The sequence below is a fragment of the Rhea pennata genome, chromosome 12 (genome assembly GCF_028389875.1).
Source record: "Rhea pennata isolate bPtePen1 chromosome 12, bPtePen1.pri, whole genome shotgun sequence".
In the NCBI taxonomy this organism is placed as follows: domain Eukaryota; kingdom Metazoa; phylum Chordata; class Aves; order Rheiformes; family Rheidae; genus Rhea; species Rhea pennata.
The window spans coordinates 10,663,568-10,676,855 of record NC_084674.1 but is presented as its reverse complement, the minus strand read 5'-3'; the positions used below and the strand labels follow the sequence as shown (position 1 = coordinate 10,676,855).

The 13,288-nt window shown below is 34.9% G+C and overlaps 1 protein-coding gene across 1 annotated transcript in view; it reads left to right on the top strand.

Moving 5' to 3' along the window:
• PRKAR2A (protein kinase cAMP-dependent type II regulatory subunit alpha) overlaps positions 1-13,288 on the top strand; it is a 74,193-nt gene that overhangs the window by 14,387 nt on the left and 46,518 nt on the right. The window contains exon 2 of the mRNA XM_062585297.1: positions 12,753-12,788. Within this exon, the coding sequence (XP_062441281.1) occupies positions 12,753-12,788 (36 nt within the window). The remainder of the gene's footprint in view (positions 1-12,752; positions 12,789-13,288) is intronic.

Below are 13,288 nucleotides of genomic sequence, written 5' to 3'. Positions count from 1 at the left end.
CAATGGTAATCTCTCACCTGGTTGTGTACTCAGGCTTGGGACTGAGACCTTGCTTTTTCTTCTGATTTTGTTGCACTTTAGTCCTAGCGTGCTCTGAAATGGTGGTGGATATGCAAGACATGGCAGAGTGCAAGTGCAGGCCTGAGACTGACCATGTGTATATGCACTGAGCACGAGCAGTTGTATCCTCCTCTTCTGCTGGGTGTAATTGAATTACTGTGTTAGAAGCTATACTAAAGCTAAGCAATATCCATTAAGCCAGTTAGTCTATCAAAGAAGGGCAAAAGAATTGAAACAGATGCTGACGGTTTTCTTTTGTTGCAGTACCTCTACTTGTCTATTTTTATGGTGATGTATCTATTTCTTAGGAGTAATGGTCTTGAAGTTTTATTACATTTTTCAGAAAATGTCTGTCATAGTACTATAGCAAAGATAATGGAAGACAGATTCTCCAAAAAGATGCATATTTTGTGAAAAAAGAATGTTGCTATTTAAAAAATTTTTAAATGTCTCTTTTACGTACTGATAAGATTTGTATATATTGCATTTGACAGCGTAAGAACTAGTTGATTGTACTGTACAGATATACATACACAAACTGAAGTTACGTAATATCTACTTCCTTTGTATAGATGGCTGATCGCTCTACCCTGCTTGTTAGAAACTTTAATAAAATACTACAAGCTGAAAATACGTAGATGATTGGGAAAATATGACTTTATGTAACTACATTTTAGTGAAGATGTGAAGCAAATGAAGCTGCTATTTACTTGTTCAAAAAAGGCTAGCTATTATCATCCATTCAGCAATAATTTGTCTGACATTACAAGAAAGTATCTTAAATCACTGAGCACATCTATTACTTAAGTTCTTTAAATTAGGTCCTTTTATGTGTTTAGTAATGCTGAAGTTCTAGATCTCATTAATGCTTTGAGCTTCACTACACAGTTTCAATTACACTATAGTTCAATTTTCTTTGCCCTTCTTTGCAGGGCAAATAGAAGTTAGATACTATTAAGTAGCTCTTGTAATGAAAGATAGGTGTTCAGTTGTACCAATCTGTGGCTCTCTTTGAGAGTTATGGCTGAATATAAATGATATTTTGCTTTTAAGTAATTTAAGATGCTAGTAAACTTTATTAGATATAGATGGCATTGTAAAAAAACACTCCAAGATGTAAATACTTGAGGTGTGGTTTTTTTTGTTTGTTTTTTAAAGATACTTCTGTGCTCGATACCACATTATTTAAAGTCACTCTCAGTCTCAATTGGACTTTATAATAAGCCTGCAAAGCAGCTGCCAAGTGCAGATATCCAACATTTACATTCAGTGTTGTGTGATGGTAGCTGTGACATGATTCCAATTAAAAACTCGGTCTGCACACTGCAGATGTCTTCTGAATGTTAATGTATACTACAGACAGAGCAGATGGAATCTTTTTAAAATACAGTGCAGTGAATGAAAAATTAGGGTTGGGTTTCTGATGGAAACTGGGGGTAGTCAAAATTCTTTTTTGCTTTGTTATGCCTTGCTAAATCACAAGAATATCTGTGTACTGTCGTCATTTTTTCTTTACATTTAGGAGGAAATCAACTCTTTGTTACGCATCCAGAAAAAAATACAACATTATGTCTTACTAAAATTGTTTTAAATGCCACATGTACTGAGAAAAATATACTGAGAAAAATATTAGGAGTGTATGCAATATCTGCTCTGTCTTAAATGATATGCTACTGCCTAAAGGATGGATGATGCAATAGGTAAAAGTTAAAACATAGAATATCTAAGAGATATTTGAGGAGTTGTTCACTGACAAAGACCATGTGAAAATGTGCATCTGTGTGTGTTTAATTGGGATTTGAACATGCCTTGCGAGGAATATCAGGAAAAGTTCATCCCAAATAGAAGGGATAACAAAAAACTAAGACTGTATTGCAGTGTATTGCAGAACCAAAGTTAGCTTCCAGAAAACAGCAGCAATCAAGATGTGGGAAGATGCATAGATTAATTACTTGTGTGTTTATCTTGCTTCTCTGGTGAACCGAAATGTGAAGTAAAGTACTGGTAGTGGAAATATATTAAAGGTCTTGGAAATAATAGAGTAAGTGTGGTATTAAAAAAGAAAGAAGGGTTGTTTCGGTGTGCATGGGAGCTGTAGTTGTCCTCCTTTCTGCTGCAGTAGTCATCCTTCTGGGCAGGATGCAGGAGTGTGAGAAGGGAATGAGTGTATTGGGAGAAGAATATATAGAAAAGGCAGTAACAGGATATGTGAAATATGTAAATTTGGTACTCTGTTGAACTCACTAGTGCTATTACTGTAATCGTGACGTGTTTACCTCCCACCGTTTTCGTACTTATTTTACGATAGAGGTTTCTGGCCTCAGCAAGGGTACCTGCTTCAGTGATCTGTACATTCAGAAGTTGGCTGTGTGGCATTCTTGAGGATAATACTCAACTGATAGTCTTTTTAAGATCTGCACCACAGTAAGACTGAGAGCAGAACTGCCTTCGAGGTTTGGGAGAGAACAAAAGCAACTGCGTAATCTCAGAATGAACCTCAGATGACTAGTTTTGGTGTTGCAGTTTCAAGCCGTGGGTGTGGGTGCGATACCCTTTGAAAGGAGCATACAAAGTGGCCAGCAGAATCAGACTTACCTGTACGCATCTGAGATTGAGAGGCCTGCAGTGAGTCATTGCTCTTGTGGAAGTTTTCATAATGTGTAATATGTTAATTTGGTTGGGATAATAGTGAGACTTTTAATTAGGCTTCTGAAAAAGGAAAAGACAGGTGACCGTGGCTGATTTTTTCTGGCAGGTCAGGATTGACTGAGACTGTGCTCTTTGGGGCAAGAACTTGCATCCCTTAGACTTAGTAGTGCCTCTGGGCTGTGACAGAATACAAGTTTTTTTATAATAGCAAAATATATTTAGCTCAGGCTTATATGTATTTTTTTTTTGTTTAAGTTTTATTCACATTGCATTCACCCATACCCAGTTCATTTCTCTTTGGAAAGCCATCCTTTATAAAAAAGGCACAATGAATTCTTTATGGAAGAGGCACAGATGCAACTAATCAAAATAGAGTAAATGACATTTTTTGACTCATTTTGAAACTATCCTTGGGATTTCAAAATATGTTTAGTGAAACTCTGCTTTCCGAGTAAGCCAAAAGAGATTCAAATGTTGTTCATTTGTAACATGTAGTAGTGACACTGCACCTATCATCAATAAAAGGGTAAAGATCACTCAAAAGTCTTTAAGGTCTGACATTTTAAGTGATCTGAACATATGAAGTTAAGTCTTCTAAATATCTTAGAAATCAAATCCATAGTAAAAATGATCTGAAATACAAAAGTGAATTTTACTTTAAAAGAATTGTATTGTCTGAGTTGAATGTTGCTCTACATAGCACTTTTGAAGTTTCTACCAAAAAGATTTCAGAGTAAAGTTATGTCCTCATTACATTTCAAATGTCTTAAATAGCCTGAGGTGGTGGTGGTATTTTTATTTTTTTTAATATCTTCCATTTTTTGCTGTGATGGCAATCTGATAACTATAAAGAGGTGAAGTTCGAAACCTGGACTGGTAAGATAACAGAAAAGTGAAGAGACTTGGAAAAGGAAGAAGCTGTCCTTCCTTTTGCCACTTCACTAAGACATGTGGATGAGTTGCTTCTCTTTCTTGTTGTTTGGGAGATACGTCATGGCTCCCTAGATGAGATGCAACTGTCTTTGCCTATCTGAAGCATGTATTTGATGAAATTTACAGCTATTTCTTCTTCATGTGGTGATTCTGCTAGTCTGTACTTTCAAATTCATCTTTAACTTTCTAGTTTTTTTCATTTTCAGAGCATCCCTGTAAAAGGCTCTTCTAAAATGTGTTCAGTATCCTAGTGACTTATTTTATTTTACTATTTTTTTGTATCTACTTAATCTTTGGTTTGTAAGCCTGACATCATTTGAGGTTTTAAAACTTTTTTAATCCTGCTAATGTGTCTCCTTTGCTTCCCTATTTCTGCAGTGTCTTCCTCTTTGCTTGGATTTAGGAGCAAGCTTACATTTCTCTTTCTTACCAGTCACTGTAGACTGCCTTACTGTGTCTTACCTTGCGGTACCCTCCTGTGTCTCCTCTCCTCTGACAGTCCTTGGAAGATTGGTCACTTTCTTCTCGCCTCTCCTAGCACTGTGAAGCATCCTCCCCTTTTCTGTGCACTTTGTAATTTTGTCTTTCTGATCTTTGAAAAATTTTTCATTTCAGTCCCTAACAATCTTCATTGTAATGTCAGAATGCAATTATATCTTTGATCACCGTCAAATGGGTCCTTTCAGCTGAGGTTGTGCCTTTAGGACTGGGAATTTCTCTGCTATGTTTGTAAATCAAGCACACCTTATTGCTATCTATTGCATCTTTGTAATATAGACTATGCTCACGAAAAGCAACTCCTTAACAAACAAAAAGAAAGCGCCAGCTTTGGTGTTTGGCTGGATCTCTGAAACATGTCAGCAAGAAATAGGAGAGGGCTGTGTGGGTCATGCCATTGCAATGTCAGATAATGTGGAATGCTGCTTGATAGTTGTTCGTTCTCCCATGACTTACTGAGTTAACTCCTGAATTCTGTGAGCCCAGGGGAGGATGTTCCTTGCATAATGTGATTATGGTCATTTTTGGTATTGAATTAATATCTGATAGAAACAGTCAAACTAATACCACTCTGTAGTATGCATATTCAGTCATGGAATGAGAATGCTAAAATAGTGATATATTTTTCTAAAATGTCTTCAAGCAAAAGAAACTATAGTTCTTAGTAGCAGTCAAGAGACTAGGACGTTATGTCTGGAGGTTCCCCAAATTTATTTCAAAGAGCTAAATTAAGGTTTATGGTTTTCCCAAATTTATCAGCTATTTAAAGTCTATCCACCCCAGAGTGTGCATTAATTTTTTGTTTAAAAAAAGAGCCAAAAGAGCCAACCTAATGTTGACACAACATATGACAGCTTTAACAGCTTTGTAAAAAGTCTTTTTAACTGACACAGACATCTTGCTTGCTGACTTACCTTTCCCTTAAAAAAAAAAAAATAGTTACTACATCTTTTCTATCAGAAGTGTTTTAAAACAATTCTAAAAGCAAACCAGGAGCTGCTTTAAGATGAGGCTTCTGGACAGTGTTTTTCCATGTTGTTTCTGTAACTTCTAAGTCCAAAGTTTAAAAAATCGATTAAATCTGGAGACCAGGATGTGTTGTCTCTTTGGCTTTGTATATTATTGTCTTTAACTTCTTTAGACTTTTTTTTAATATAGGAAATGAAGCTAAATCTATGCCTCTAACTTTTCCTGTAATACAGAAACTGTGTTTAATTATTTTTTGTTATTGCTTTCCCATTTAATAAATATAAAACCCTCTTACTGCAAACTTTGTGTGTGTGTGTGTGTACAGGCGATCCTGGACTGTGGTTTCTATTTTTCTGCCTGTTTGTTTGTTGTTACCCATGTTCTGTAAAGAACTCCCTTCCCAATATTCCCTGACCTTTTGTCTTCCTCCAAATATCTGGCATGCTTCAGTTGACACATCAAAATCTCTTCCATCCATCTAAAACTAGATTCTGAGTTTCCATCCTCTTCTGGAGGAGGAGAGTGGGAAGGAGAAAGGCATCCATAGACCTCTTGTCACTTTCTTTCCATTCTTTTTTAAGGAAAGATATATTGGCATGTAGACTATTGATGTACCAGAGCTATCTTAACTTCATACTTGTATTAACCACAAGAAACCTTATTTTACTTACATATTCAAAAATGAGTTTAGATTAGCACTTAGTAAAATACGATTGTACATCTGGTGATGGAAGGCCTTTTTTTTTCTGTTATGGTATTAAAATTTAATTACTAGAAATTCTTAAATGTTGATTTTTGAATCTTCAAACTTTCTCACAGTTGCAATGGTTCATTTTGATGTGAGTCTATTAACATCGTGGTGTGTGGAAAAACAGTATGACAGCTGTAGTCTAGCACTTCCTTATCATAACTTGATATAACATTCCATAGAGACAGTCACATCTCAGATTTATACTCCACTCTGCTTCTGGTATTTCAGCTTTAATAGCTTATAGTGTTAACTCAACATGTTTTGATAATCTTAACTGACTTGTTAAATAAGAACTGTGTACATTCTGTTTCTCTCTTTGTCTCTGTTCACATAGGATGATCTTGTGCCATAATTCAACATGATAGTACTCTGGAAGTCATTGATTGCTGCTGATTCGATTTATTCATACCTGTATTGTATACTTATGCTCTTTGGACTCTTGAGTGCTATGCTAGTGAATTAATGCAGCCTATTTTATACTTTGCTCTTTTTCCATCAAGAAACCTTCAAAAAGTTGTTGAGTTGATCAGAATGTTGCACTGAAGATTTGTATTAAAAGAAATCATTTTTTGTATGCTCAGTAGACTTAACTTAATCTGCCTCTTACTATAAATTGTATCTTTGACCACTTACCATGATTACTTTATGTTGATGTACTTTGTATGTGTAAGAAGAGGGTAGCCTTAGCTGGGAGAATTTTTTTTTTTTTTTTTTTTGTCATTTTTCTGTTAATTTCAAGCTTTAACTTCTTCTGTAACCTTACGAAGCTTATGGACAATATAGAGAAATAACCTATGCTGTTACAGAAGTAATACAACTTTTTAAAAAGTTTACTAATGTCCTTTATTATCCACTTTTCAGTACACTGAAGGGATTCCAGGCATTGTGGGAAAAACAGTCTTTCAGATATGGTTTGTAGTTTGGGGAATAATTTTACTGTCAAGTTGTTTGGCATAAGTGCTTTTTTTTTTTTTTTTTAAAGCATTGGTGAAGTAGGTAATGTGTACTTTTTCTTTCATGTACTCTTTTAGAAATGGAGCTGAGTTTTCATATCTGCCTATAACTATAGTCAGAACTCTTGAAAACTAAGTAGAGTGAGCCAATCTCCAGCATCAAATATTGCAAAGAAAATCTTGACACTAAAGCAAACTAAAGAATTTTTGAGAAATGCCTGTTCTTTCACCTTCAGAAAGTATAAAATTGATGTATATTTTAGGTCAGTGATTCCCAGCAATTCCCAGCAATGCCACATATCAGTACCTGTGTCTGAAGTTTTATATGCCTAATTTTTCATGTGAGAAAAATGGAACAAAATGCAGTCACTAACGTGTGATAGTATAGCTTTCATGGCAGTAATGTTATTTGCTGTTTAATATAAACCACATTTGTGAATTAGACTAGTAGAATATATGATACTGCTTTACTTATAAAAATGATTCAAACATTTTAAATAAGTGAGATGACACAAATCTGTTTTGAGGAAGGAAAGTTTTGCAGTCTTTTGTTAGTGAATGCATATGTGACTGTTCTTGCAGAGTTAGCTGATTAAAGCATTTTTGAAATTCCGAACCTGAGCATCTTTATAGCGTTGCTTCTTCCATGAGTGTTTTTGGTAGTACGGCTCCTGCAAAAGATCCTTATTTTGAAGAGCAATTTTGTGATGAGGGAATTTGTGACCAATTCTATAATCCAATTTAACTTACAGTTGAGCATTGGTCAGCTATAGTAATATTAGGTTTACCAGGATCTCAGTCTGTTGTAAACATTAGAGGAATGATTGCAAGACTGACTGGCCAGCACTTGGAGAGGTCTTTTCAGTATAGGTGTAATTAAAAAGGAAATAGTGAACAAGATTTTAGCATGTATAGAATGACTTGAAGCATGATTTTCATTTTTGTTACCCTTTGAGACACAAGAAAGAAATAAAATCCATTTAGGAAATTTTAAAGGAGTATTTTTCCTTTTCATGGTATAAATATTACGAGTAGGAGAAATTAATTTGAAAACCTATTATTTTTTTCCTTTTTCTCCTAATGCATGAAAAGGAGAATGCTGAGTGAAGTTAAATGATACTGACATAAAGTTGATAATTTCATATTTAATCAGTGTTTGATTTTTAGAGAACTAGCTAGTTTTAAAAATTGAATCTCTAAATAAAAAAAGAATCCCAGAGCCAGAAACCTATAAACTCTTCTTTTTGTGAAAACAGCCCCTGTTAATTCTTGTCTGGTTGTTAATTAGGTGTATGCCTCAGATCAGTCCGGAAAATGTGCAGATGTTCAGCAACACTTCTGTTTTCTTTTTTGAAACAGAGAGGTAGGACCAATATCCTAAGTTAATTTTGGCAAAAGCGTGGAATGTGTGGCTTGATATGTCTTTCCACTGCTGACGTTTTTTGACTCTTAATACTTGCTGTTGCGTGCCAGGGAGGAAATTGGACTGTTTTAGTCTCTTCTGGTACAATGGTTTAATTTACTTCTGTTTTAGTTGTGTTTACCTGATCACAAGGTCTTGGCTTTGCATGACCCAAGGAAAAGCAGGCCTTATGCCAAAGGTAAGAAACATTTGGAAGTTGAGTGTTGCTGCACCTGAGGTTTTGACATAATGGAGGGTTTATAATGCTGTCATAGCTCATCTCACAGAATTTTTTTTTAATCTCCTAATTCCTGTATTTCGTATGTAACTGACTTGAGAAAAGACCCACTGATGGGTAGGAGGGAAATTCTAAATGTGAATAGAAAACATGTAGTTGTTTCCTGTTTCGAAGTAGCAGTTCCTTTGTATTGTTGTGAATAGCAACCGTACTGAGTGATACTGGATTGACATGCTGGATTGACTGTATTCTAGTTACAGTATAAGCAGATGTGTGCTGTAATGGCTTTGCTAGTGTAGGAGGTTACTGCTATTGATGTATCCATGACTATTCCTTTGCTTTAAATTAGCCACGTTTTCACAATCAGCCTGGGAGCTGGGTTGGCTTAACTCCTATATGTTTTAGTCCTTTCTGCCTTATTTCGTTTTCTGAGAGCTGCTTTCCAGGATCCCTTAATGTCAGGCTTTTCTTTGTGTGCACCCCATGACAAGACAAGATGATGCTGTAGGATTGGCTAGACTGTCTGTGCAATACTGAAAAACAGTTGTAAACAAAGAGAGCCTTTCATTGCTAAACCAGAACAAAAGAAAATGCAAATCTCCTGTAGTAGATAAAAATCTCACATTTCCTCTTTAGCATAAAAATAGTCATCATCTGACAACATGTAAAAGCGAACCTAAAATTTTATACGCGTTAAAACTGTCACTGATATAAGGAAAAGAAACCATCAATTTAAGATTAAATGCTTTGTGGAGGCAGAATAATAGTTCTCTTAACTGTCCTTAAAAGGTTATGTTCTTTTCTTTTTTCTGCTCCCCTCCCCCTGTGGAAAACTTGAAGCTGTTTTGATGGAACTGAACCCTACTGTGAGATAAGGTAATCAAGATTATAAAAGAAGCCCTAGCCTTTGAAAAGTGAGATTTTTTTTTTCCCCCCTACTGTTCCCAATTAATGTCAGGGTTTCCCGGAACAGTATTATACAATTCCGTTCAGAGGTTAAAATTTTGTTCTCAAACATGAATGAGTTATGGTATAGTAATCAAAAGGTGGAAAAGAAAGTTTTTGTGCAAAACAGTGCTTGAAATAAAATCACGTTGTTACTCACTGATGAATGCTGTTTTCTATTGCTAAAAAATACGCTTCAGATAACAGGACGGAAGCAAGAATTTGTGAACTAAAAGAAGATTTCTTGTTAGTGTGGACTGATTTACGTGAAAGTAATTCAAAGCACTGACTTTAAATAATGATTTAATCAACAGGCACAAAACCTATTTAAATCTTGCAGGTCCTGAAGAAAATTGGATTCTCACCTTTGGGTACTGTAATTTAGTTCAGCTTTTTCTAACGAGGGTGGATAAGCTATTGTATCGGTACATGCTTCTTATTTAAGGTTATACCTCACTATGTATTTATTCATGTTCTTAACTTTTATATTGCTACACAGAAAATGACGCGCATTTTTAATTGGATTAATCTTTACTTGTGCCAAAGTGAATTTGGATGGAAATTAGCTTGATTTAAAAATATTCAGATTGGAATTTGAGTAGTTAATCATTTAATTGAAACCGTTTTAAATGAGATCAGGTGCTTTTACTGTAAATTTATCAAGTTGTTTTGGACTTAATATTTCTCATGTAGAAAATCATTTCTTTGTAGTGGGAAGTGAATAAATTGTTTCGATTCCTCTTATTCTTCAATATCTTAAAATTAATAGGCATTAGTCTCTTTGTTTCTAGATAATAAGAGATGAGTTTTCCTGTTTTTAAGGTCCAAGTCTGCTTATCATCTTTGAGTAGTTACTCAGTTGAACTAGCTCAATAAGCTAGAGACAAAAATTAATATTCTGTTGCATGGCAAATGATTGTACAGAGTAGCATTCTGTCTCCAGTGGTGGCTACAGGCAGATGACTATGGAAGAGTAAGAACAGGGCAGAAACATGTGACCATTTTCAGTTCAGAGGTTTGCATGAGATTGTGGTTTGTTTAGTGATGCAGAATGGATCTGTCTTCCAAGTGCTCGTCTCCCCTTAAGCCAATGCAAGTTTCTTGCATCCACTGTTGCCTTTGACAAGTGTTAAATAAGGACATCACTGTCCTTATTTGCAGGAAAGGTTGCTGCTGTCATGAGCTGGTCGAATGTTTGAAAATAGTGTCATGAGTTCTCAGGTTTGGCACAGAGTTTTGAGTCTCTTCAAGCTTATGTATGTTTATGTACAAGCTTATGTACTGTTTCACTGATGTTCTTATGTATGAAGTCTACATTTCTGTAGCACAAGATAATCTACATATGAAGTTGTAAAACTCAAAATAATCTTTTGCAATATTATTACAGAAAAACAAACCCTGATAAACCATTTTATAATCTAGACAGTTTTAAAAAACTGTTCAGTTTCTAAAAGTAACTCAAGTAATATATGTGTATCTTATTTAAATGAGACGGGTTTTGAGCCCAGGCCATTCTTACAGAGCTCATATTGTTTTTAAAGATGGTTTTGATGCTTTTGCTTCTGGACTAGGTTGCAAGCATTCACTCTGTATACTCTAATTAAATGATGGTAAAACCCATGAAATTGGCCTCCATAGAAATTCTAGCAGCATGGTATACTTTAAAACACTCTACATAGGTAAAGTCTTTATTTCCACCAAATAGATTTACTTAATAGACAGTGAATAGTTTTAAAGGATGATAATGTCCATTTCAGCAGAATTTTGCTCATGAATGGAGGTTTGTAGTTTGAGGTTGTTTTACATTGATATTCACAGCTGGATAGATCGGGAGCTGCCTGTGCGCGAGTGATTCATGGATCAGAAGACTGGTGTGGATTGGTATGATTTTCTAGTCTGAGTTCTCCTTGACATACTTCTCAGAATTATTTCCTGCTTCCAATTTTAGCTAAAATAAAACCAAATAATGCTTTCCTGGAAGAAAAAAACATCTTTAATAGAAAAGATTCTAGTTGTTTTTAATCCTTAGCTGCTTGTTAAGCTAAGCTCTTTCTCGTTGTTAAAATATTTGACTGACGACTCTTAGGAGTTATATCTTTTCTTCTATCCCTATCCCTTCTTCTGATTTCCTAAATCATTGCAAAAGACTACACAATGTCAATCAAAATTGGTCTTGTTTTTACAGTAGTTTGTTCAGTTATGTATTTAAATATAGCCTTAAGGTGGTGGTTTTAATACTCAAAAGAAGCTGAGTTCTTCTGTATTTGCTTGAGAGTACATTGTTGTTTGTATTCTGCTAGTACTCAAATACTCCAGGTGGGAACAAAGAAAAGAAAAATGTTTCTGACCTTAGAGAAATGGTTAGACCATCAAGATGTTGGTAGTGTGAGTTTAAATCTGACTGGGTGATGTACATAGTTTGACATGGTAGAAAGGTTCATCCATAAATATTTAAAGAAGGGAATAGAAAAGTCACAGCTTATATCAGACTAATGCAATGATCAGTTTTGGTGGGGAGAGGGACTAGGAAAACATGAAGTATTCAGAATAAATCACTTGGGTTGCTAGGGGTGAGGGAGAACATGGTTTGTATTGGTTTTGTTCTGAATATATTTGTAAGGTTTTAAAAGGTTATGTTGAGGCATGTGCAGCTTGCAGACACTGACTTGATTGCAGTGTAAAGGGAAGAGAATACTGTTTACCAAAGGGTGACTTAATCTAAAAATGCATCTGAATAAATAAAGTCAGGAAGCTGAATCCTTTTCATCTTGAATTTGAGAAAAATTTTAAATATCTTGTATACCTAAAAGAATGAACAGAGAACCAATGAAAAAATGAGATCTTTATCTTCAAATTTAAGAGTAGAAGTATGGCTTTATGGAAGATGCCCTGGGTCAAGTATAAATGTCTGCAGTTGATATAGGAACACTGCTTGAACATTTATGGATTATGTTGTGGAAGAGATCAGAATGCTTTCGCTAATGATTGTCAGTTTTAAAAACTCACAGATCTGTTTAGTGTAGGCATAACTCACTTAAAATGCTTGAATATTTCATAATACTGCTCTGCTGAGAGGGATTGGGATTGATGTTTGATTGGATTATCTCTGTAGTTTTTTTTTCTTTTTTTTTCCAGAATTGAGTAAAAACAATCTGCTTACCCTTCATCTTATAGTGTGGCCTCTGGAAAATTGAGTTTTAACTTTGAATAAGCATGTATTGCCTGGTAAATGGATGAAAGCTCTATAGTAAAGCAGTTACTAGCTTTTTACAAAGATTCATATGAGATTTGTAAAAATGTACTGTGATTGTTCTTAATGAATAGCATTTATGACTTTAATTTTTTATTTTACAGCTCCAGTCATAAACCGATACAACAGAAGAGTATCAGGTATGACTTCCTTTTAGGAATTTCATGTGTTTCTGAAAAGCTTTGAAATATGTATTTGACTAAAGCAATTGCTTATGTTAAGAATGACCTTCTTACTCTTCATAACTATATTTTGTTGTTCATACTTCCTGCAGTCTTTTTATTTGAAATAATCAGAACTGTTTCTTAATTCCTTTTAGAAACTGTTGGGCAACAAATTGATAGTAGTTTAGAAACAATTCTGTGGTTGTTGACAGAATACTGAAGCAATTTCAGCACTAGTAACAATCTGTCCAGAAAAACTTCCCAAAAGTAGGAACGATGGAAAAGCTTGCTTTACTATAAATTGGAAAAGTGGTGACTTTCTGCTGGAACATATCTTTTTCTCAGATCTTGTTGTTTTATTGTTTAGTATTAACCAGAAGTGATGGATGTTGCAGGACCTTGAGCCCTTTGCTTATGCAATTGATATTTAAAGTAATTGAAATTGTGGCTGTCCATTTGTTCTGGAGGCACAGACT